The sequence below is a fragment of the Pseudopipra pipra genome, chromosome Z (genome assembly GCF_036250125.1).
Source record: "Pseudopipra pipra isolate bDixPip1 chromosome Z, bDixPip1.hap1, whole genome shotgun sequence".
Classification (NCBI taxonomy): domain Eukaryota; kingdom Metazoa; phylum Chordata; class Aves; order Passeriformes; family Pipridae; genus Pseudopipra; species Pseudopipra pipra.
The window spans coordinates 53,072,709-53,099,347 of record NC_087581.1 but is presented as its reverse complement, the minus strand read 5'-3'; the positions used below and the strand labels follow the sequence as shown (position 1 = coordinate 53,099,347).

The window sequence follows — 26,639 nt, the reverse complement described above, 5'->3', positions numbered from 1 at the left end:
TCTGCTGAGACAGGATGTAGATAATTTTTCAGATCATGTTTTGCGTATTTTGAGGTGTCAAAGCTGGATGGGCATTTTCACATGCCTAGTGATTTTTTGTGGTTTTCTGATCCTCCAGTCCTCTCCTCCCCCATTTTTGTGCATATCCGTATTGGAAATGGAGCACAATACTGGTGAATTAAGACACAATAATTCTGTGTGCTTAGATAAGAAGCTGTGTAGCAACTTCTCCTCTGCCCCTCAGGCAGATATTTTACATCTTGCAGTGACTGAAATTCTGAGAATAAGGTTTGGTGTCACTCACTCTCACACCTTCATGGAGGTTTCGGTGCTGTGGACTGCTGTCTTCTAACAACTGTTCTCAAGTCTGTGTGGGTTTTGCTTAAGCTTCTGTTAGGTAGTAGTGACATCTTGCCTCTACTGCGTTGCCCTTGCTAGGAACCACTTCTTCAGGAAGACAAGCATAGAGTAATCACTTTAGATTAACAGTTCCATCAAAGAAGCAGGATTTAGAGTAAACACATTTTTGGTTGTGATTTACTGTCCAACAGAAAGAATCTGTATAAAATTCATTATTAGATGGAAGCATCCCAAAACTTCAGTAGAAGACTGTGCCTCTAGTTGGTATTACACATCACAGTGTAGACATTCACTTAGATTACATAAAAAAATACAGGGCATCATATAATTATTTATACATAATACATAGCAATTAAAAACTGAAAATATCTAATGGGCTGGTGATGGCTGGGCCAAATTTGTGATTACCATTAGCATTTTCCAATTAATTACTACTTAGTTTCATGTGATTTATTGCATAAGGCATGAAGGAATGATTAAACACGGTACTTAGCATGAGCCCAACTGTATTCTCTTCTGTCTCTTATTTCCAGTGTGATTTCTGGCAACCTAGTTAACCTCCATACCTCTTTTATAGTCTGTACATAGGGAGCACTATAAGATTTAGTTCATTCCTGTTCGTAAGGCACTTTGAGATTCTTGAAGTGTTCTATAAATCCAAGAGGGGCAGAGTTCTAACAGTGCAGTTTCAAACCCCTCTGCATGTTTTTCTAGTTTAAAAGCCTCTTTGTTGAGCATGCCATGAAAAAAAAAAAAAAGGAAGTAACTTATGTATTCAGAACAATATAGAGAACACCTCTATATTGTGACTTCACAAGTGACTTCAAGCTGAGAACATGTAGCATTATGTTTTCAGACACCTCTTTTTTTTCCTTTCCCTGCAATGAAAGAAGAAAATACCCTCCACATACATGTGACTCATACAAGCAAATAAAACCTGCTCTTATTTCTGAAGTTGTGTTCTAAATTTCACACATTCAATTTCTTCCAGATCACCACAGACCTGAGGCAGCGTTGCACAGACAGCCATACTGGAACTTCAGCCTCTGCACCTATGGCTGCAGGCATCATTGCCCTGGCACTGGAAGCAAAGTAAGATCTGAGTTGTACTCTGAAAAAAAAAAATTAAACATACAGAAGGATCTTTCTGATTTGTCCGGCACCTTTATACAAGGGATCTCAAAGTTCTTTGGAAACTTTGTTATCATAATTTACAGTACCCTTCTGAGAGCAGGAAAGATCTCCGTGCTTATTTCACATGCAGGAAAGCTAACACTGTGGAGGTGTCAACAGAGTACTCAGTGTTGAAGTAACTTGAAACATTGTTGAGCACAAGTGGTTTCCATTAAATGATGTGTAGCATCCTCACAGTGTTGTAAAGCACCTCACAGTGCTGCCCATCTGCCCTGCTCTGCAGGCTACTGTAGGTCACCTCCTGCATTCATCAGCTTCCTCTTAGCAATTCTTGAACATTGAAGGAGGTTTTGGGATGATGTTAGGCTAGCCTGATAATATAATATAAAAAGTAAAAATTCTCAACTTAATCATGCTCACACAAATCTGTTTTTTAACATGGGTTAAGTTCCTCAGCTCTAAAAACCATGGATAATGTAGTTCAGAAGACCTTTAACCTTTAGCTCAGAAACATTTCTGTCTTACAAATGTTTTCTCAACTGCATGATTTTGTTCTTTATGTCTAATATATATATCTTTAATGTGCTTCATGGAGCAGCAAAAATATGGGAGATTTTTCAGGTAAATCTATATTTGAAAACCTTTTGAATTAGTTTGTGCTCTTTTGGATAAGATTTGCAGGTTTAAGGTGGAATGCTCCACCCCAAATCCTACTCAAAATCAAGTATTTCTAAGCACTAGGAGATAGATTCCGTTAAATTCTGAAGAAAACTAGTTTCCTCTGGGAGCAGCCATTTCCTTTGAATGCAGTAAACAATTTGGACACAATGGTAATTTCAAATTGTATGTAATTTGTAACATAGAATTATGTTTCCATGTTTCATATTACTGTTTTGAAGACAGCTTGGCCCAATATTCAGCACAGAATACTTTTTTGGTGTTGAGTTATAATAATAATAATAATAATAATAATAATAATTTGTAATTGAAGACCTGACATAATCTTAAGTGGTGAAGCACTTGTGTCAATATAATTATTTTTTCTTAATGCAGTCCTTAGAAACAGAGGTATTTTGAAAAGTCAATATAATGCTATTGTGGGTTTTTTAATCTCTTCTTAATCTGTTTTAAAATCATTAAATTCATTCCAAACAATCTGGTAGTGCAGATAAAATTGCAAGTGTGTACATTTCATTTTACTGAATGTTTTTCTTACTATTTCTTAACGAACTGAGGTTGCTCATAATTGTTTTTTTAATGTGATATTTTGTATGCATTTTCTAACAAATTATTCTTGTAATTGAAAGTTTCATAAAGTTTTAGCACTCAAGACATACTAACAATCTATTTCTGATTGTGACATCTTAACACACACTGAGAAGCTTCCACTTTTTTCTCTGTGAACTTTGGTGAATATACCAGTGGGAAATCCATGTTAGTATTTTTTATGGACTAGTATTTTTTTTCCAAATTAATAGTTGCTATGATAGGCACAAAGACAAGACTATTAAAGCTTCAAATGTGGTGGTGGAGATAAAATGTGCCAGTAACTAAATATCCTAGGCACTTTTTGTATTTGTAGTACTCTGTTCCATGGTGCTAACAAGAGTTTCAGGGTGAAAATGTGTTGATTTTGCCTCCTTTCAGACTCTGTTCCATTTCATTATATGGAGGGGTTTTATTTTTTCTGTATCTTAGCCTATGTATTTCAGTAGATCCAAAGGAATTACATTAATAATATCACAGATGTGGTTTTATTCATTTATATTCCATTCACTAATTTTTTCTCCTATGTGTACTTAAAATATGCTGTTACTGCTGCTGTCCACAACCATTAAAGAAAATAATTTTTTTTTTTAAAGTTAAAAAAAAAAAAGAGAGAGAGAGAAATTAGGGAGAGAAATATTTCCTGGTTTCCCATGCCAGTTTTTTTTTATTTAGGTTGGAGAAATTTTTGGTCTGTGAAGTTATAGATTATGTAGTAAGGCCTTTAATATTGCAGGGAGATCATATCATGATATATTGAATTTTAATGTCTGGGATTTGTTTATAAGGAATCTATTCAGATTATTTTATGCAGTTTTTAAATGGTAATTCTAATTTATGTGATTTGAAATTTTGGAATGTATTTTTCACCTGTGATACCTGCCAAGTGAGGTGACCCTAACTAAATGCTGGAAATTAAAGTATGCAAAAAGAAGCTTTGAAGCCATCTAAGCATTTTCTGCAGTACTTTTAAAATACATGGGATTTAAAGGACACATGAAATGGCAACATAGTGCAACTGCTTATTGGAACTAGTTCGCATTCAAACAGACTTTGTATTTTTATGAACTCTTCCTTAAATTCTGTGTTAGTACCTGTACTAATGGTACTAAGTGCTTATATGAGATTTTTTTAAAAGACAAGATGGAAAGGGGTTTTGCAAGTTTAATTACATTCTCCATACAGCAAGCTTCTTAAAAATTGTTGCACTTAGTCCTGAACATTTCTTGACTATGTTTGTAATAATGAATAGTTTCATTCCACTTTGTGCTGGAAAACACAATAAATTATACCATGGAAGGGTTTCAAGCCTATGAGGTCAGTTTTCCCCAGTAGCCAAGTTCTGTTCCTGGGAGACATCAGGAGTTGAACAGAGCACTAGTATGGCCTGGATGTGAGTTAGAACAGCCAAGAGGTTGCTTCAGCTCACATGCAAAGGTACATTAAACCAATGGAAAATGAGCAAGGCAGATTTACACTACAACCTTCCACTTTCTTTCTTTGACAAGCCCCAGATGGTAGGATTGGCGAATAGCTGATGGAGGATCTCTGGCTTTCCTACTGATTTGAACCCTCCAGTTAGCTGTTCCTTCCAACTGGGATCTGCTCCCGAAATCCTGGTAACAAATTGTTTGGGGATGATGTTCTGCATGCTACCCCAATTTCTAATTATGTGAACACTTTTTTTTTTTTTTTGGATCCAGTATTTAAGTATCAAATGACGTGTTTTCCTTCAGGAATGAAAGAATTGTAGCTGAGTTTCAGATTGTTTGTTTGGAATCCCTGCAGGTGCAATACAGAGTTGTAGATAGACAACAATTGCCACTCAAAGACAGGCAGTATGAGTAAATGCTTGCTTGTGTATTGCACTTCTTAGTCATTACAAAATATCAAGTTTTTCTAATTGTAAACCTGCAAATAAGTATAATCAATTTAGTCCACAGAAGCAGCAATGTTGTTACTAAAAATAAACTACTTGCATTACACAGTACCATCTACACTTGGTACCAGAAATACCTTTTCTCATTGATGAAAAGTTTGAATTTGGAATTTGGGGCAATCAGAGTCAGAAGAGACAGTATGCCCGCCCATATTTGTTCTATTGTTCTTCCTTTGAAGAAGCCAAATTTAAAAAAAAACCCAAAAACCAAAACCTGATGTTTCTGAAGACAGAAAAATACATTATACATCCCCAATTGAACTGCATGTTCCACTGTCTGTAAGCCAATGCATATTTTCCTACCCAAGGTATATAAACTGCAGTTTCATGACTAAGAATCAGCAGCTGAAATGGAAGTTGTCTGCTGTGTTTCTACTGTGTGGTATGCTCAGTGGTATGGCTTTGGAGAGAGTTTATTTTCTTCTATGACTCTCTTCACATGAGCAATATAGAATCATAGAATGGTTTGGGTTGGAAGGGATCTTAAAGATCATCTAGTTCCAAATCCCCTCCAATGGGCAGAGACACCTTTCATTAGACAAGGTTTCTCAGAGCTCCATCCAGTCTGGCCTTTACATTTTTGGAGTAGTTTGCTCTTAATACTGAAGTATCTGAAAAACATAACCATTAATAAATTCTTAATTTAGAACCTGTGTTGCTCTTGAGCTTTAACCACCTCTGAAATTGCAGTTATTTGTTTCCCATTTTAAGGTCCTCTTTCCAGTTACATGTAAAGTTGCCAAAGAATAATCATTAGTGCTGAAATTTTTTATTTAACTTGCTGTAAACATCTTTAAAGAAAATTCCATCCAGGCATTTCTTAAATTCAGTCTAGACTAACAACAAATAATGTTTGATTGCGATAATTTTTAAGTTTGTTATTGAGATTTTCTGTGTTTGTGCTTTGGAGCAACAGCTAGAAATAAAACAAGTGGTTAGCCATTGTTCTGATGCCAGGGCAGTGCCTTTAACTTTTAAAGGCTTTTCAAAAATCTCAGTTGACATTTTCTCAGTTGAGACTTTTAAGAGTTTGGCAGCTCTATCCCCTGTAATTTCTTGGCTCTCCAAGTGTTCCCCAGACCCAGCTTTTAGAGGCTTCTCTCTGAAGTTACTCTTGGGGTGCTGCTGGCTGTTCACCTTGAAAGCAGGGAGCCCATCTGCTTTTTTCTGTCACCATTCTAGCAGGAGGAAAATGAGGAAGGTGGAAGACAAGCAGTTTCACAGGACTGCAGTCTCCCTGAATTCAGTCTTTTGAGATTCCATCTACAACAGTGTCATAGCTCAACTGTATTAGAAGTGATCAGCATCACTGGACTTGGAAGAAAGGTCAAATCAATATCCTGGCTACCGTGCTAACCATATCTTCCTGCATTAAACTAAAATAATGTAAGCCTTCCCCACCTGCACAGCTATAGCTGGTTCTAAAAGTGGCAACTAACTTAAGGTTTTGCTGACATTTCCTGTTATTCAGCAGACTGTTTGCACTGTCTTTTGGACAGTCCTGTTTCATTCTTCCTTTGGAGAAGGCACGATAAAGGTTGTGATTCAGATACCTTTCTCTCAAGGGTTTTCTCTTCCCAATTTCATTATTATCAGCCTGCAGTTAGGCCACTGTTTGTTTGATTTTTGGCACTTACAATTTTTTTATCTTTGGGAAAAATGCAATACTCTGTAGGCTCTGAATCTTCCACCTCTGTGTGAACAGCGTATTTGGCACAGGTACACCAGAACACCATTGCTGGTGGATGTGTTGCTGCCTACCCTACTGTTAATCTAAAGGGATACATCTGTCATATCCTGTCGCAATTTCTCTGGGTTGTATCCTAAAAACCAATATAAAGATAATGCAAAAGATGGAGTTTTGTTTTTTTCTTTCACACTGAGGGTGGTAAAACACTGAAACTCTTAGTCCACAGAGGTGGTGGATGCCCCATCCCTGGAAACATTCAAGGTTAGGTCGGATGGGGTTCTGAGCAATCTGATCTAAACATACTCATAGTATGTTTAACATATGAGTGATGTGCTGAAGTTATTTAGTGAATGTTCGAATGGTAGTGTGCCTTTTCACAGTGAAATCCGTCAAATATCACTACACTTCAGAATGTGATTGGTTTAAATGATGTGTTCTTAATGAGTGTTAGTCAGCAATTTGTTTTCACACGTGTATCACTACTCTTCTTTCTCCAGTACCTAACTTAAGCTTTTAATGGAAAAAGAGGAGAAATATGATAATGAGTCTAAAAGGCTGTTGATAGCAATTTTGATCGTAGAGACATATTTTCAAAAAATGTCATTAATTGCACATCTTTTTAAACAGAGTTTTACTGGGTATGCCATTAAAGCTACTGGTAACTGACCTTTGACATACAGTACCTTCAGTTGCCATTAATTGTTTTTTTAAGGGATTGTCATCGTCAGTCAGACTTGGGTTTCTTTCAAAGGGGATTGGGTAAAATTCAACACAAATCAGAAATTAGCAGTAGTGACGCATTTCTGACAAGATATTTGGAACTCAGAAAAGCAGTGTGAGCAAAGAAGGAACTGAAATCTAACTCTGAAGTAAACAAATAGTTTTGTTTGATATACCAGTTGAATGAACAGTGGCTTACCAGGTCGGAAAATGAAGGAGAAACTTAAGTTGCATTTATGGGGAAAGACTTACGTGCTAATCACCAAGTACATAGTGTTCATTTCTTTCCTAGCAGGAAGTTAACAGGATTACGTGCAGAGTTACATGACAATTAGAACATATGGGGCTGTCAGACATGTCAAAACACAGACCTGTCAAAACACGTCAATAATGTATCCATGACTGGCTAAATACTTGTTAAACACTGGAGTCCATTTTTCTATTTTCTTATTTTCAGGATTGAAAATAATGGTGTAGACCATTTAAACACATAAGCACAACAACAGAGGCTGACCTAATGACTCATTGCTTCTGAAATTCTGTGCTACAAAAGAAATCTGCACATTGATTCTTTATATGACCTAGGAAAGAAGAACGTATCCCATTAGCATAGCTAAAATAATCCTGTGCATGGGTCTATATATTGGAGTCATTGGGACAGGTAGTAGGGTTGTAGATCTCATAGGAAAATTTGGCTGATTACTATTTCTTATGGCTTTTTTTTGAATTTATCAATTTAAAGGTGGCGCTATGTGATAAAAATGATCTCTTACTGCTCTAAAAGATGTCTAAGACACAGAGACTCTTTTATAGCAATAATTATTCACGTCTGTTCTCTCATAGCTAGGATTTCCAAAGAAGGTTATTTGATAATTCCGAATTGAATGGTGCACCCTGTGATACTGTATTTTACCTCAATCCTTTGAGAAAAGTTTATGTATTCTTTCAGCACTTCTCATCACACTGCTATTTTTGCAAGAAACATTTTTTTTCATATAGGCCATATTTATCACATTCAAATTGCTGATTATGAAGATAATGTAGCAATCATTATTCATGTTGCTAACCATATAATTTTGCTAAAAAAAAAAAAAGCAGCAACAAAGTTTTGTCCTGTTTATTTATTGCATTGAGTGATATTTTTTCCACCTGTTATTTACTCTGAACAATTATTATTGGCACAGTATCACTATGCCAAAGGATAGACCCTGAATTCTGTACTATTTTCTGTATTAGCCCAGTTGTCACTAGGGAGACTACTTGTGGAATGAAGAAATCAAATTTGGCCAAAAAGGACGATCTACTCATAATTTCTAAAGATCCTGCTTAAAGATATAATTACTGTAATATATTTTATTCTTCTTACTTCATAAATATTTTGAGAAGCCTGAAGGACGAGAGTTGTACCTTAGAGTATCACTGTTGGTAAAGGACACAGCATTCATTATTTTTTAACTGCTGCACAAGCATTTTGGTATGCACTTCTGCTTATTCTGGTTTGATTTTGAGTATTGTGTGGTATGTATAATCCCAAGGCAATTTTAGATGAGACATTGAGAAATAAAATCACTGGAAGGAAAATGTCCATTTTTTTAAATCAGTCAATTAGTTTGATAACTGTTCTTGTTAATGCATTTGTTCATCTCAAGATATTTAGCCATTAATTCTTCTGAGATTATTCAAATAGTAAATCAATTAACATGAGTGGCACCTTGTCTGGACCTGAAGCCCTCATGGCTAGCAAAAAACTGTTTACTCACTTAGGAGCCAATTTTGACATGTTTTACAAATCCTTGACCAATTCTGTGATTTTTGCGGATGCTTTAAAATTGACTTCTAGTCTATCTTGTTTAAAAATAAGAAAAAAAGTCCTTCTTTCTTCAAATGAACTGCTATTTTGACGTAATTCCAGTTTCTATATTTTTCTTTTTTCTTTTTTTTTCTTCTTCTTTTTTTGGTTCAAGTTTCTGCAAAAAAATAATGGCAAATAATTGCAGACCTATTTTGTTTCAAATGAAGTGTCTACTGTAGAGAGAAGATTTCAATCTGACTACAGTGAAGGAGCTACAGTAGGCTTCAGAAACTGATTTCAGTGTTGTTCATGTGCTGTTAAATCTCTTAGATATAAATATGCCCAAGCTGCCATTCCTTGTGAAGAAAATATAGAAATCTTATGGATTACACAGTAAGCAAGCAGATTTGGATATTGCATAAGGGTCAGACTGATTTAACTATATACAATGTTGTGTCCTGGAAATCAGATTTTTGATCAAGATTTTCTGGCATAGAAAATCTTACATTATTTATTATTATTATTATTATTATTATTATTATTATTATTAGAAAATAGAACAGCAAATGGCTCAGTTTTCAAGATCTGCCATGATTTTGTTTTTAGAAATAAATCATAATTCTGAGAGATAATCTCATTTGTTGACTGATCAACTAAGTCCAGTTTATGTGAGGCTGATATTATAAAGTGAAAACTGCTATATCCTTACATCCTTTATCTAAACATAGTTAGATCCACCATTAAGTCCATCATTCCTCTTTAAATAGTCAGTTTAGTGTTCCCTGTCTTGATTCCCTGCTTTAGAAGTTGAGAAGAGTATTTTAGTGCCTTGTTGTTTTTCACCACTATCATGGACAACTTGCTTTATAAAATAGCAAATTGGTCAGATTCCAGGTTATAAAGAATGTAGCTCTCGGGATTCCTGGAGGTCTTCCTGAATTCTTGAAACATGTTTTTCTAAGACTTTACACTGGCTCCCAGTGAAATTCCTGAGGTGGTATAAAATCTTTTTTTTTTTTCTTGAAGCATGTTACGTGACTGTACAAGCATGCCCTATCTTGCAAACCCTTAATGCTCCTTACATTCCATAAGGTTTTTTTTAATCTTCTTTTTCAGTAATTTTTACCGACTCAGTTGGATAAACAATTACTGTCATTCTAGTCCAACAATCTAGTGTGAGAAATCGCACCATAAGAAAAAAAAGTACCTATGGGCATATTAATGTTTTAAAAAATGATCAGGGACAGAAAGCATAAGCTCTCATTAAATACAACAGAATATTTTAAATATCGTAATACCCTTATATCTTGTAGCCAAAACCAGAGAAATTGAATGGCTGTGAATTGATAGAGTTTGAAAGAAATTACAAAAAATCTGGCTACAATTAATGAGATGTTTATTTAAAACTCACCTTCCTTCTTGAGATTATTCCATCTCCTCTTTCTGTTTCAACCACAAACATAAACAGGACTTTCTGTGTTGACTCTAAAAAAATACGTGCCACTTCCTGTGGTGCCCCAGATGTTGGTGGAAAGGTGCTAGGTTACATCATCCTTCCCAGAGTCCACACAAACCCACTGGGAAATGTTCTCCTGTGGAAAATTTACATTCAGAATAAAAATCATATTACTGCAAAGGAAATGAGAAAAATATGTATAGTTCCATGTTTTTTCACTTTTGTTTCATTATGCCATACAATCTTGTCACTTAAAAGAATTCTGACATTTTCAGGCAATTCCTACTTGTTTTCAAGCATATGGTTTATAAGGCTGTAGGAAAATAAAACATATGAGTTACATGTGACTGAATGTCATATATGTCCCAAATTTTTCTCTTCTGTATGGAATGATAGTCCATGATTTTGCAACTTGTTTTCATTTTCAGTAATTCCACCAACACAAGTTAATTTCCGTTGTTTAATACCCAAGAATTTATATCTACATGCACACAGAACACAGGCTAGGAGGGAGGTTTTCTATAAACAAGTTGACTACTGGTTTGCAGTAACTCCTCTGCACCTACTGCCTTCCCCTAAAGCTGCAGCTTGTGGAAGCTGAAATTTATCACCTGAAAAACTAAACTGGTGCATCTTGAATGAAAAACAAAGTCTCCATTTCTTCACAGATTGTCTAATGTATTCACTGATTGTTTTCTAATTGCTTGATTTTGGCTCACAGGATAAGCAAGATTCTACTTCCATGTGTAAGTGCTATAAAGCACTGATTACCCAAGTATTTCCAAAAAGACATTGCTTTGAGAAAACAAGTCCTGGAAGGTGTGAACAGTGTGTGTGGGATGCCAATCCGTGCAATATTCATTTCTGTACATCAAACAGAGAGACGAGTGAGATTTTTCTGTCTTCTCTGTCAGGAAGACTTAAAACATTTCTGCATGTTTGTTGTTGCCCTCTGTGTGTTTTATCAAATTATTTCTCTTTGAAATTTCTTGTAACATGACTATGTAATTTGTAGCTCTTGGAACTTGTTTTAGTTGTATAGGGTCACTCCATGTGACAGCAATGTCCCCCTCATCCCAGAATGTGACTCATTCACAGTCACCCCTGGGCTGACCTTCCCCACACTCCTATGGCTGTTGTTTTGGTGTACTTTCTACCAACAAATGGAAACAAGAGCCCAAGTATAATGCCATAAAGATAAGTGCTGAGACTGAGTCACTTTTCTGATGGTCCAAATGACTTCCTAGTCTGAGAGACACAAGAGCATGTGTTAAGAAACTGAACCAAGGTTTCCCAGGTTTTCAGTGACTGCCAGTCCTGGTCAATGTGGACTGCCAATTTTGGGTCTGATAAACTCCATTCCAGTCTGTCTTCATCATTACAGTTGAGTGGAATTGTGGCAGTGCATGCAATAGGGGCAGATAATGATCCTCTGAGAATGATACTTAGTGACTGGTGTTCTACACCACAGTACTTTTTCCTCTTCCTTGTTTAGTGGCTCAGTTTATCATTCCCTCTGTTAAACTGCATTTTTAAAGACAATGCTATTGATCTTCTCACAGATAATAGAAAAACTGAAAAATTGGAAGGAGAAAGAAAAAATACCCCGATGATTGTGCATGTAGATCATCTTCTAAGTAAAGAAATTCTCCTTGATGTGGATATAGAAGAAACAGGAAAACTGCAGTCCCTAAAGATTTGCCCTAGTCCTGCAAGATAAAATGTGTATTAAAAACAGCGAGGATACAGATGGCATCTTCTTTCATCTTTTGGGTGGACAGGTTATTAGGAATCCCTTAAAGGAGTACACATCTATGCAATCAGCTACTTGTTCTGCAGTCCCTTGAAGTAATACATATCTGTGCAATCACGTACTTGCTCTGTAACTATCCAGCTGTCCAGATGCAGTGCTGACTGCTTGGTCCTCTTGAAAAATATGCATAGACCCTCAGAATTCCAAGACCAGGGGTAGTAGACAAATTAATAGCAAGAGAGGCACCTGGAATAAGTTCAGTAGGAACTGGGAGTCTAAAGGAATTGCCAGCTCGAGCTAGCAGTTAGTGAGGTTTAGTAGAGCTTTTCAGCAAGCCAGAAGTTTGATTTCTTCTCCTTTGCACTGACTGGAGTGCAGTAGTTGGTGGTCATAAAAGTTGCCTCTGTGTGAAATGTGCTCCTTCATCTTCCCTTAGGTTTTTATATAATAGAATGTTATCGTATATTGTTACAGTCTGCTTATTTCAAACCTCACAGATGTATAAATAATTTCATGTAGTATTTCTGTAAAATTAGGACATATTCTTTTGAATGGAGCAAAGGAAAGCAGAGAAGGTAAATGATGGTTGTTTTGCTTTGGATACTTTTCAGCTTACATGACCTCGTATCCCTACATCCTGGTAAAATATGTCTGATCTGTGACTTTGTCTTTCCCCTTTTTCATAGTCCATTTCTGACCTGGAGAGACATACAGCACATTATTGTCAGGACTTCACGTGCAGGACATCTGAATGCTAATGACTGGAAAACCAATGCAGCTGGCTATAAGGGTGAGAGCTTTCTTTCTTCTTTGCCATCACAATATATTATTTGATATTTTTGAAGAAGAAATAATCTCAAGTAGTTTGTCTGACTCCCTATGCTGTGTGTAGTTTGGAGACTTTTCAGTCTCAATCTGACTGGGCCTATCTTCTTTCTCTTACATAAGGGAAACCTTTTAGAAGGACTAAACCAAAAAATGTCAGCTACAAAATGCATTGGCCAGATCTTCTTAGTCCCTTTAAATCCTGTCTCATGTGCTGCTGGCAGAAGACAAAGTAAATTAGTGGTGTATTTATATTTTATAGCTAGTATTCTGATAAAATAGTCTATAGTTGAAGATACAACAATTTCTGAATTCCATCCGTGTTCTCATTCAGAATTATTGGCAATTTTGATTTAAAATGACAAAATGGTATTTTAAACTTTTTTTCTTTATGATCAACCCTATATTATTTGTATGTAGGATTTCTGTCAGATTTAGGATAAAATAAAATCTTGAGCTATCATGACTTTTAATGGGACCTACTATACTGCTTAGTCACCTGTTTTCTAAAAATCTTGTTTTCTAAAAATTTAGTTTTCTAAAATCTTGTACAGTCTTGTAAATTTGATTAAAGCTACATCTTTTAAATATGTTTTCACTTTTGTAATGCAAGTAGAGGTAAATGCTTGTGCCATTAAATAGGATATATATTTTCAGGATGGGTTAAAACTGAACCTTGAATCCTTACAATGTTGTATTTCAACGCAGATTGTCTGCTGATTCCCATTCACTGCATTATTACTGCTTTCAATTTGTATTGCATCCAAACAAAACCTTGGAATGGCTTCTTTCTGATTTTCTTTTCACGAGAATTCCACCCAAGACTGACATAGTTTTTTGAAGATGAGACTTGATCCGTTTTGTGCCGAGATCTCCCAAGAGATAAATGTAATATACAAGAATCATCAAATCTTTACCCTGGTTTCACTTTAAAACTGAAGCCTAGATTTAATCTATTTCAGATCAAGGCACTGTTACCATAGAGCATCTTTAATATATAATTCTGACCTATGACATTTCAGCTGCAATGGAACAGAAATCAAACAAAAAAAACCAACTTGTTTTTGGATCTAAACCAGTCTCTAACTACAGAGGATAGATTTAGAAATAGATACTTAACTTGAGCCCCCTAATCATTTGAAGGTTCATATGTTCAAGGGCCTGATTTTGTCCCAGTTAAAAGTGCATGCCCACACACAAAAAACATATGTAATGAGAAATACATACTTCCTTAATTGCAATAACATTACAATATTTGTTATTGTGAAACATCTCCCAGGATTTAAAAAGTTTTGGCAGGAGATCGTTGCTGTGTTGTTACTGTATCATCAGTTTGTTGAAGATATATGAAGGTCAAAGAACACTTTTCAAGTAGCATAAAGCAGAGATTTTTTTTTTCTATAACTCACTTCCAAATTCTATATTTTTATGTTTTTCCAGTTGTTGCCTAAGAGAGTCAAACACCCTGGTAGATATTTCACAGCAGCTGTCACTCATTATCAAAGGAAAGGTCACACTAACACAACCAGCAGTAGCAGTATTGGCAGCAGGACTTACACTGTGGGACCACTGGAGCTTGCTTATTCTGAATCCATGGAGCCACACATTTTTTCTATGCATTATAGCATATGTGTATAGTAAAGAGAAGGGGTGGAAGGATGTTTCTTCTCCACCTATGTTAAGTCATGAATATAGATAAGCTCAGCTGGGTAACTCGGATTCAGAAAAAACGGCTTGACCTGACAACACTCCACTGTAGACTCCATGGTGGAATTGAAAAAGAGGAAGACAATCTAAATGCCTTTACCTCTGTACAGCTCAGGAGTCAACCTTAACCCAAATAAAAACAGTAGTTTTAGCTTAAATTATTTTAGCAACTTAGGCTGAGCACATGGTTCCAATAAAAATACAGCTCTCTTTAAACCTCTATTGGTTTTGGAAGAAGGAGAAGCAAAGATTTAGATTAAATCACAACATCCGAACCTGAATTAAAAGGGGGATTTGCACACTGCTGCTTGCAAGACTGAAACAGGTTTTTTTACTATTGCACATGCCAATATTTAGGATAATATTACACTATTATCCTTCACTATCACAAAGATAGTGAATCCACATAGAACCCTTAAAGTGTGGTTTTTCATAGATGAACTACTCTGATCAGAATGAGTTCTTTAAGGAATTGTATCATAATTTTGTTGATAACAAGATACATATTTCTTCCACAGTGTGTTCTTAAGAAGAGAAGGGATGGGAGATTATTTTTAATTATCTGAAGGAGAGACAGTCACAAGTATCAGTCTGCTTTTCTTCAATGCATACTAGCGGAGGAAGAAGAAAACAAGAATAAAAAGAGAGACAGGCTTGCCCCTTTAGAAATGAGAACTGAAAGGGTAAAAAGCAGCAAAACTTGGAAAAACCTCTCACTCAACAAAGGGTCAGCAAGAACTGGTAACTGAAAGTGGGTCAGCATGCCATTTCAGAGGGCTGTTTTGCTGGTCTGCATGGCAACCCTCTCCCTTTCTATAGTCCCAGGCAGTGTTTTACTACTGCAGAACACACAGAAGGAGCTCACGGATGTCATTACTGGTTTCAAGCTCTCCTTTTTTTACTCTCTTACATTTATACAAAGGAAGATTAATTCATGAAAAACACTTGAGCCAACCAGTGATTTGCTAAAGCAGTTCTTGTTATTTGTTTAATTTTCTGGCAAGTAAACAACATTCGTTAAATGCATGTCAAAAGAATTAACTCAGAAATGAACAAGAATTTTTTTCTTTTTTTTTTTTAGTTGTTTTCTTGTGAGACAGCATGTATCTTTTCTCAGGAACTTGTTACTTGGTAGTCTCAAAAAGAAAGACTTGAATGCTCATTTCAGGATCTTCTCTGGTTAGTTAGTTTGTCAATAGAGGGAGCTTTTAATAATTAAAGCTGTTAATTACTGATTTTATGGAAAAATACTTGAGAACATCTGTTTTTGTGAAGATATCAAAACTGCTGATCTGTTTCTGCTATGGCAGATTGTATGCAAAGGCTCCTTGTTCTACCAGCTGTTTAGTCAACAGCAGAGCCTGCAACTGCATTCATAAAAAGGAAATTCTGTGTTAATTCTAATCTGTCTCTGGGTTGAAAGATACAAAATGAAACACTGCAGTTTTAAGCAAAATGATCAAACCATGTGAGCAGTTCTTTGTAAATGAAGCTCCAAATACTGTCAAAAACTGCCTTTGGAGAAACAGACCATTCACTAATTTGTTGGGAGATTTTTAGAGAACATACTTCTCTCTTCCTAGCTCTAAAGCGTAGACAATAACACTTCAGTACAGTGAAATAAAATGCTAGTGAAAGATAAGATAAAATGAAATCAAAACTCTCGCCACTTTTTTCAATTCCAGACCATTCCTAGGCCCAGTGGAGATATTATTCCTACAGAAACTGAGTCACCTCAATTGCCAAGGAGTAAGAGACTACCAGAGTTATGTCACATCCCTTTAGGTTAGCTGGAGTATCTTGCTACTTCCACCAAAGAGTGACCAGTGAAAAGGATTAGTCACTTAATGTTTTACAGCTTTTTAATATAATTGCTTAATTAAAATATTAAATAAAATTGGTGATTATTCTTGTTGTAAGTAGAACATTAACAGTCTGGGAGTGAGAAATAGGCAAGCCTATCTAGACTCCTAAATAAGAGACCTAGACTGGACAGATTTAAATAGTGGTAACCAGTAGCCAGGAACAAATTCAGAAATGAGATAGAAAATCTTCACACACAATGTGTTCTCTGCATTTCAGAGAACACAAATAAACTATTCGTATTTAAAGTTTTCAGTAACTTTAAAATATAAATAAATTTTAAATTATGTTTTAAAAATGTCAGAAGTTGGCATAAGACTTTTGAAAAATAGCAAGCCCTTTTGAGTGGTTATATCAATAAATCAAAGCTCTTCATATATCAAAAGACCTTCCAGTCTTACAGATGCTTCCTGATATTTTCACATGCCGTTGGCAGCCAATATCAACTCTGTCCAGCCCTAATACCCATACACACAGTGGATGGAGCAAGGGAAACAGGAGCTTTGAGTTTGGCTGTTGTAATATCCCACCTCTGTTTGTTGTCAATCAAACACCAAACACAGGAAGTTGCACTGGTCTCTGTAAGAATGAGGAAGATCATATTCTATGCAAGCTAGACTAGGTGATTTTTTGTGCTTGAAATATTAAGGGAAGAAGACCAGCCTGGCTGAACAGAAAACTTTGCCTGGAATGCAGGAGAAAAAGGTCAGTGTATCACCTGTGGGAGACCATTGGCAGGATACTCAGGAGGACTACATACAAGGGTATCATGAACCGCATGCAGTGAGAAAATTGGAAGGGATAAAGCCCAGCTAGAACTCAGTTTGGCTCCTACAGTAAAAGGCAACACAAAATGTTTCTATAAATACGTTAACAACAAAAGGAGGGTTAAGGAGAATCTCCTTTATTGTATGCAGGAGGAAAGAAAGAGACAAAGGATGAGGAAAAAGATGAAGTAGTTAATACCTTCTTTGCCTCAGTCTTGAATAACAAGACCTGTTGTTCTCTGGGTACCCAGCCCCCTGAGCTGGAAGACAGGAGTGGGAAGAAGAATGAAACCCCCACAGTCGAAGCGCAAATGGTCAGTGACCTGCTATATCACCTAGACACACACAAGTCTCTGCGATCAATTGGGATCCACCCAAGGGTACTGAAGGAACTGGGGCAACAGCCCACTACTTTGCATCATTTACCAGCTGTCCTGGTTAACTGGAGAGGTCCCAGTTGACTCGAAGTTAGCAAATATGATGCCCATCTACAAGAAGGATCAGAAGAAGGATGTGGGGAACTACAGACCTATCAGTCCGACCTCGGTGCCAGGGAAGGTCATCTTGAGTGCCATCATGTGACACGTACAGAACAAACTTTGACACTGTTTCCCACAGCATTCTCCTGGAGACACTGGCTGCTTATGGCTCAGATGGGTGCCCAGTTTGCTGGTGCCCAGTTTGCTAGATGGCCAAGCCCAGAGAATGGTTGGGAATTGAGTTAAATCTAGCTGGTGGCCAACCACTTGTAGTGTTTCCTAGGGCTGAGTACTGGGGCCAGTTCTGTTTAGTGTCTTTACCAATAACGTGGTCAAGGGGATTGTGTGCACCCCCAGTCAGTTTGCAGATGACACTGAAGTGGGTGGGAGTGTTGATCAGCTGAAGGAAAGGAAGACTCTACAGAGGGTTCTGGAAGGGCTGGACTGATGGGCCAAGGTCAGTTGTATGAGGTTCAATAAGGTGAAGTTCTGGGTCCCGTACTTCAGTCACAACAGCCAGTGCTACAGGCTGGGGGAGGAGTGGCTGGAAAGCTACCCAGCATAAAAGAATCTGGGGTGCTGATCAGCAGAGGCTGAACATGAGCCAGCAGTGTGCCCAGATGGCCAAGAAGGCCAATAACATCCTGGCTTGGATCAGAAATAGTGTCGTCCTATACTCAGCACCAGTGAGGCTGCACCTCAAGTCCTATATTCAGTTTTGGGGCCCTCACAACAAGAAAGACGTTGAGATGCTTGAGCATGTCCAGAGAAGGGCAACAGAGGTGCTAAGTCTGATGAGGAGCTGCTGAGGGAGCCAGGCTTGTTTAGCCTGGAAAAAAAGGAGGCTTGGGAGGTCCTTATCTTTCTCTGCAACTACCTGAAAAGAGATCATAGCATGGTGGGAGTTGGTGTAACAAGCAGTAGAACGAGAGGAAGTGGCCTCAAGTTGTGTCAGGGGGGGTTTAGATTGAATATTTAGGAAAATTTCTTCTCTGAAAGGGTTGTCAAGCATTGGAACAGACTGCCCAGGGAAGTGGTAGAGCCACCATCCCTGGAAGTATTTAAATGTTGTATTGATGTAGCATGTGGGGACATGGTTTAGTACTTGGCAGTGTAAGGTTAGTGGTTGGACTTGATGATTATAAGGATCTTTTCCAATCTAAATGATTCTGATTCTAAGTAGGCAGCTGACAGCAAGAGTTCTGGAAAAGCAAATGTATTTTTGGAAAAGGCAATCTAGCCCCGTATCCATGACTGTCTTCAACAGATTGGTAGATATAAAGTCTGAGGAGAGATGTTGGCACTTATATAGATAATAATTAGTCTTCTATTAGCTGAATTGCTTAGATTAATTGGAACTTTTTTGCATTATAACTCCTGATTGGAAGTTGTTTGAAGTCAAAGCAGCGTTTAGATTAGTATCTGGAAAGGAGGTAATTAAACTAGCTCCAATTACTAGCTAGTCTAACAGTGGCTGAAAGTGTCTCCCCCAGCACTGACAGAACATGTAGGATAGGAAAGGTCTGTGTCCTCAGGAATCTCATCCACATTTAAATATCATAGGAATCACAGAGTCAATAACATAACCTTTAGAAGTGCTTCATACAGAAATCATTGTCATGGCTAGAGAAAAATCCATGGTGGGATTTGGAAATCAAGATGGTTGACGAAAAGTGGTGTAAGAACATGTGTATTTTAGCCGCCAAGTTTAAAATTACTGTCATGTTTTTGGAGGGACACTGCAACCTTTCTAGTTGACTGTTGTTTCCTTCCCACATGTAGCAGTTCGGTTTGCAGCTATAAATAAAGTCTTCCTTAACATAATATTAAAATTGCATTAAGAATTTTTCTGTGTTTCATATGTTAAACCCAAACAAATTGCCAGGTAACTGAGCTCTGCTAGCCTTGAGTGAAACTAAAATATGTCTTTGGGATTTGGGGAAGGGAGCTGGAAAATATATTGCACTATGCAGCCTAGGTTGTGGTTGTTGGAATTTTTTTCTCTCTAACACAAACTGAAGTCCACACAATGTTGTTTCCAGTTGAAAGACATTTAAGATTAGGAGTACGTCTGTATAGTTCCAGAAATGGAGGTGTACAAAGCAGGAGAGGGAATCTTGCAGAGAAATAAAGAGGCATAATTACTTTTCCCAGCCTCAAACTCTTCATTATCAAAGCTTCTCATTTACTCGTTGAGTCTGCAACACTGTTTTCTTCTGTCTCTGAAAAGCAAGAAATGAATCTGTGAATGTAAAACAGATTTTAAGCAGAAACCTCAAGCCTGTGTTGGGATACATAAAGGAAAGTGGATGGACATTTGGTCTTAGAGTTGGTTGCTTTCCTGGGGTCATATATTGTGAGTCAGACTTACCAGTTTTTTAAAATGTAAATTAAATGGCTCTAAAGTAGGAATAACAGCAGGCAAGATGCATAATTAAGCTTTACATTTGTATTATAATATAACACTCAGAATTGTCACCAAACTATGATCAGCATAGCAGACAAAGTATTTAAACTAGTAGTGCCTCAGCTCGAGAACTGAGATGACTTTGTCTTAGATATAAAGCTATGCATAATTACTATGCTCTACAGCTCCCTAGTATTCCCAGCATTGCCAAGTAGACTTACAGCACTAACAGGATGCATACCATGGGAATGATAACCTTTGACATTACTTCCTTTTAAGAAGCCCAACTCAGACCTTTATGAAAACTCTGCAAAGGACTGGGGGGTAGGGAGGAAGGGGAGGGTTAAAAGTCTTCTCCTGTGGACTCATAACCTAAGAGTCTGCCATGTAATGTGAAATGGAAATTCCTACTTGGCAGTATTAAGAAAGAAGAACCAGGATCAAACAATTTAAAAAATGACTGATAAAGTGATACAATTCTCCAAAGCACAAGTTCTTAATTATAGATGTTGAACACGGAATTTTAAAAGAAAAGTCTTTGAAAGTTATATGCATTTGCATGACCTCTTTATATAATAATTATTGGTGCAGTACACTTCTGCTAACGTTATAGGTAAATATCTAGCCATGCTTGTATACATCCAGGGCAATGGTGGACATCTTATGTGTGGGGTAATTCTATTGTTTTAAAAAAACAACAAGCACTTGCCTTTAAGAACACCAAAGCTTTTCACTGCTGTTGCATTGCTGTAGATTCTTTCAGTAATTGCAAAACTAGTTGTAGTTTTCTTATCAGAGTGTGCCCACTTTAATGGAACTAGGATTCAGGCTGATTAGGAAGAAGATCACACCATCTACAATGTAGTGTTTTAAGCCCTTAAGACATCCTGTCATGGTGTAGAATTTCTCATAATAGTAGGGGGCTACAACTCAGATCAGTTAGGTGCCCTCCAGAAAAATCGGCTTTTGAGGAGTCACTTTTAAGTGAGATGATGCTGAACTTCATCCGCAATTGCCCAGCTATGTCTGTAGACTTGGCTTACTGTTTATCTTCCATTTGCATCAGGTTACTGATGAGAATCTACTACATAGCTCTATGGGAATAGTATGAAGTCGGCTCAGTTAATTAATTTCTCTGCTTTAGGATAAGATTGGTAAAATTTTAGTTCTAAAAATCAGCATCATTATTATTAAACAATTTGCAAAAGGTTTTATTTTGATTTTTCTGAGTATTTGTATATCCTTCCTCTGCCAAAATCAGTCAGGAATTAGTTTGAGTGTAAATATCCTGCTGGAGCTCTGACACTTCAGAAGAGACAGAGCCATTGTGTGGGACAGAACAAGAAGGATACCATGTGCCTGATACATCTGACAGCACAGAAATGCTGTCTTTGTGTTTCCTGATAGCAATCTGTTGGGATTTCCACTTACAGTGCCTTTGATTCATGTGTCATAACCTATTCTGAGCTGAAGCCTAGCACAAAAGGTGTTTTTATTGTTTTATACAATGAAATTACATTTGGCTGCTTTTGAGCTACCAAGGAATTCTAAATGTACCTCTGAGGGTAAATTTTCTCCTAATAGAGGAAATGAGTACATTCTTTTAAAAGGTGTTCCATGGTGCAGTCACAAAATGGCTTTTTTTGTTTAAAGAAAATTTGCAAACTGCCATGCTTTTCAATGGATCTTTGTGCTTTTTGTAAAAAAAAAAGAAAATAAAAGTCCAGTTTAAAAAGACTACTCGTAGTTAAAGAATTATAGTTTCTATTACTGTAGATGCTTCTTAGCCAACTTTATTTTGGCAAACATTTTTTCTCCCCTTTAAATGCATATAATCCTCAGATTTATTCCATTCACATAAGCTGACTTATTTCAAGGGATATAAATGAATGTCTTCAGTAGAGGCTTTATGATTTACTGCCAAATTCTGCTGCAGAGAAGCAACAGCTTGTCCATCCTAGCAATTACCAGCCAGCACTAGTCAGGTTTTCTGTTTCTGTCACAACTTTGCTCCTTTGGAGGCAGAGAAGTAAGCCAGGCTTCCTGGTCACTGCTTTTCAGCAAGGCTCACTGGTGTTTTCTCTGGCTGGTTAAAATGTCCCCATATGCAGGACACAGTAGATACCATGTGCTCTGAGGACTGTGTTAACCTGGCTTACTCATTCCTAAACAAGTGCTGGGAAGTAAATTAGAGGATGGGGTGGAAAAAACTGCGAGTAGGGGGAAAACTTGTCATGGCTGTGCTTGGTACACATGCTCACTGTGGACTGTGGACCAGCTGAATCCCAATACTAAGAGCTTCTGTCCATAAGCTGCTAACACTCATGAGCAGGGGATCTATTTGGGTGGTACGCACTGTCGCTACTAGTAGAGCCTGACTCTGATGGCCCAAAAGTGAATTTCACTTTTAGTCCATTCTGTCAACCAATGTCTACTTAATAACCACATGAGTTTTAAATTCCTGAAATAAATAAAAAGTGCCAGGATATGAATGCAAATGGAATCTTGAATTTAATTCTGTAATGTTTTAAGATGGTGTGTTCTAGGGCTATTTTTTGAAATGGCTGCAAAGTCTCATAGAAGGTGATGCAGTGTCGGAGTTGCATACAAGCTATTCACTAAGGAACACTGGCTCCTGGAGATTTAGATTCTACTAGCTATCCTGCTAGTGTTCTTGGGCAATCTATACTGTATTTTATCAATGAAGAGGAGCTTTTTGGAAGAAAATAAAAATGAAAATTTTTTTTGTCGAACCTATTATCAAGTAAAGCCGTGGTTAGTATATTATTGAAGAAATTATTTGTACTAATGCAAAAATCAGAAATTAACATAAACACAACTGGAAACTTAAAAGCAATTTTTAAAGTATTCTGTTAGCACCTTTCTGACTATGAAAGAGTTCAAAGGGCTGGAGCACCTCTCCTATGAAGAAAGGTTGAGAGAGCTGGGGTTGTTCAGCCTGGAGAAGAGAAGACTCCAGAGAGACCATATTGTGGCCTTTTAATATATAAAGAGTGCTTAAAGAAAGATGGAAAGAGGCTTTTTACCAAGGCCTGTAGTGACAAGACAAGGGACAACTGTTTTAAAGGGAATGAAGATGGATTTAGGTTGGACATAATGAAGACCATTTTTATAAGAGGTGATTGGTAACAGCCTGCATGGCTTTACAGAGAGGAAATCATGCCTGACAAATCTGGTGACCTGTGACAGGACTTCAGCATTGGTGGATAAGGGCAGAAGCGCAAAGCATTTGACATTCCTGCACAACGTCCTTGTCTCCAAATTGGAGACACATGGATTTGATGGATGGACCATTCAGTGGTCCAGTTGGCTGAATATACATACGAAGAGTTGTGGTCAATGGCTCCTTGTCCACATGGAGACCACTGGAGACCAGTGACAAGTGGTGTCCCTCAGGGATTTGTATTGGGGCCAATACTGTTCACCATCTTTGTTGGTGACATGGAGAGTGGAATTAAGTGCACCCTCATCGGATTTGTGGACAACACCAAGCTGGTGCAGTCAACATGCTGGAGGGAACAGAGGCCATCCCGAGGGACCTGGACAGGCTTGAGAGGTGAGCTGAGGCAAACCTCATGAAGCTCAACAAAGTGAAGTTCAAGATCCTACACCTGGGTTTCAGCAATCCCAGACACACCTAGAGGTTGAGCAGAAAAGTGATTGAAAGCAGCCCTGCAGAGAAAGACTTGGGAGTGATGGTTGATGAAAAGCTCACCATGAGCCAGCAGTGTGCACTTGCAGCCCAGAAAGCCAACCAAATCCTGGGCTGCATCAAAAGGAGCATGGCGAGCAGGTCAAGGGAGGTGATTCTCCTCCTCTACTGTGCTCTTGTGAGACCCTGCTTGGATTACTGCGTTGAGTTCTGGTGTCCCCAACATAAGGACATGGAACTGTTGGAGCAAGTCCAGAGGAGGGCCATGAAGTTGTTAAGAGAACTGGAGCACCTCCCCTATGAAGACAGACTGAGAAAGCTGGGGCTGTTCAGCCTGGAGAAGTTTACGTGGAGAGCCCATGGCAACCTTCCAGTATCTAAAGGGGGCCTACAGGGAAGCCAGCGAGGGACTCTTCATCAGGAGCTGTAGTGATAGGACAAGGAGCAATGGGTGCAAATTGACAGAGAGGAAATTTAGGTTAGATATGAGGAAGAAATTTTTTACTGTGAGGGTGGTTATACTCTGCAACAAATTGTCCAGGGAGGTTGTGGGTGCCCCAGCCGTGGCAGCGTTTACGGCCAGGTTGAATAAGGCCTTGAGCAACCTGGTCTAGTGAGAGGTGACCCTGCCTATGGAATTGAGGTGGGACTAGGTGATCTTTAAGATCCATTCCAACCCCTTAACATTCTATGATACTATGATTCTGTGATGAGGATGGTGAGGCACTGGAACAGATTGCCCAGAGAAGCTGTTGGATGCCCCGTCCCTGGAAGTACACAAGACCAGGTTGCACAGGGCTTTCAGCAGCCTGGTCTAGTGGAATGTGTCCCTGCCTGCAGCACGGAGGTCAGAGTAGCTGAGTTTTAAAGGTCCATTTCAACCCAGACCACTCTATGATTCTATGATTCTATGGTTCTATGATTCTGTGATTCTATGATTCTATGATATAGAGGCCCTTCAGATTCTCATTGTGCATCTTTGTAGCTGCCACTTTTTAGGCAAATCTATTGGGCAACTTTCTGTTCTTCACAACCTTATCTAATGTGCTGGTAAGTGTAAGAATTCAATCTTCCAGCATCCCTGCTGAGTCTTCAAAAAATCATGGATTTCAGGGAATTCTGTGGGAAAGGACTTAGTTTGCCCTTTGCTTTGTTTTTAAGTAGAAAAATTGAGGGATCAGTTCTGTATAAAATACAAAAAATATGCTTAACTGGAAAAGCATGAGGAAATTGGTTTTAAAAGCAAGAGTGAAAAACCATGTTCTTGCATGGCTGTGTTACTGGCTTGTAAAACAGTTATGTGTTTCAGAAATCACCCCCGGTTATCACAGATTTCTCGTCATATATTGACATGAAGTAGCAATATGGCTGAAAGAAGATGAATTTTTATTCAAGATCAGTGTTCTCTTAGATAGGACATGACAAAACAAAACAGTGTAAGCCATGTCGTCATAACATTTCTCCTTTTTTGTGCCTTAATTTTCATTAGACAATTGTTTTTCCTAGTTGAAACATTTCTGTATACTAAGCAACTGACAGAGAAGCAATATAGAATTATTAAAGCGGTACAGAATTAAATCTTTCTTTTTGCAATTAAAATGTGAAATGTAAAAGGTTGGTCAGTTTAAAGTATTTTTGGGATGAGAGTCTCACATCTTCTAGACTTGCTAAGCAACATTTAAGAAAACCACAGTATGAGGGATATTTTAGATTCCTATTCAGTCAATCTCATTTTGGATCAAGATCCTATAGTAACATAAACAAACAAGTTATAATAGTTTACAATCAAACAGATTAATCTAGTTAAGGAAGCTGCATATTCCTCATTTGACAATCTGAAATTATTACCATTTCTCTGATGTAGCATTTGGTATGTGTATACAAAGTATTTATATTTCAGATGATACTTTCACAGTATATAGAATACTATATAGGAAAGGCCAAAAATATACCAGGGAGAAAGTATTCTGCAATGCTTTTGTCGGATGAGTAAAACAGCAAGGGAGGCTTAGCATCTAAGTTACTGATGAAACATCTTCATGACAGGCAATAAAACTGCAGCCTAACAAATCCAGTTTAGCTGCACTGGAAATGTTGTTTTTTCAGTGTCTGAAGTCTGCATGATTCTGTGTTATGGTTTATCAAGACCGGCTGTTCATATTTCTCTTAGTCAAGTCAAGTGGGGTATACATTCTGCCTTTAGATTTGGGGATAGCTTTGCATACTCTTTGTATATAAATGAGAAAGTTAATGAATTTTCAATAGCAGTTTCAGACAAAAACAGAGGGATTATGAAGAAACTGGGGAAGTCTCTCCAGCAGCTGAGAAGGCCTTGATTTCATGGTGCACTAGTGGAGGAATTGCTGCAGAGATTAATAAATGAAGTCCTGAGAAACGTTATTTTCTTTAGTGATAAGATTAAAGAGATCAGTTAAAACCCAGTATTTACACTGTGTTGTGAGAGGCAAGTTTTTCTCTGAAACATGTCCTGCATCTGTAAAGCTCTGTGTATGCCTGTTATTTTGCAGAAATATAAATGATGAGTTACATTGCTGCATGAGTAGAGAGAGAATTCAAGACAGTTCTACCAATGGACAGCTTGATCACAAGATGATCACATTTTTTAATGCCTCAGTTGAGCAAGAGCAACCCTCCTTAGTGGACTCTTGCACTACTCCTTAGTCACCAGCTTACATTGCACAAACCTCGCATTTGTATTTTTTTCTCCAAAAGATAAATGTCTTCTTACAAAACAGCCCAATATTCCATCTGATGTCCTTAATGATTCCTAGCATCAACTGAACACAG

At 37.6% G+C, this 26,639-nt stretch overlaps 1 protein-coding gene across 8 annotated transcripts in view; it reads left to right on the top strand.

Moving 5' to 3' along the window:
• The window catches only part of PCSK5 (proprotein convertase subtilisin/kexin type 5), a 257,820-nt gene that overhangs the window by 131,950 nt on the left and 99,231 nt on the right, over window positions 1–26,639 (top strand). For all 8 annotated transcript variants that reach the window (XM_064641610.1, XM_064641613.1, XM_064641612.1 and 5 more), the window contains 2 exons: window positions 1,352–1,452; window positions 12,797–12,900. In XM_064641610.1, the coding sequence (XP_064497680.1) occupies window positions 1,352–1,452; window positions 12,797–12,900 (205 nt within the window). The remainder of the gene's footprint in view (window positions 1–1,351; window positions 1,453–12,796; window positions 12,901–26,639) is intronic.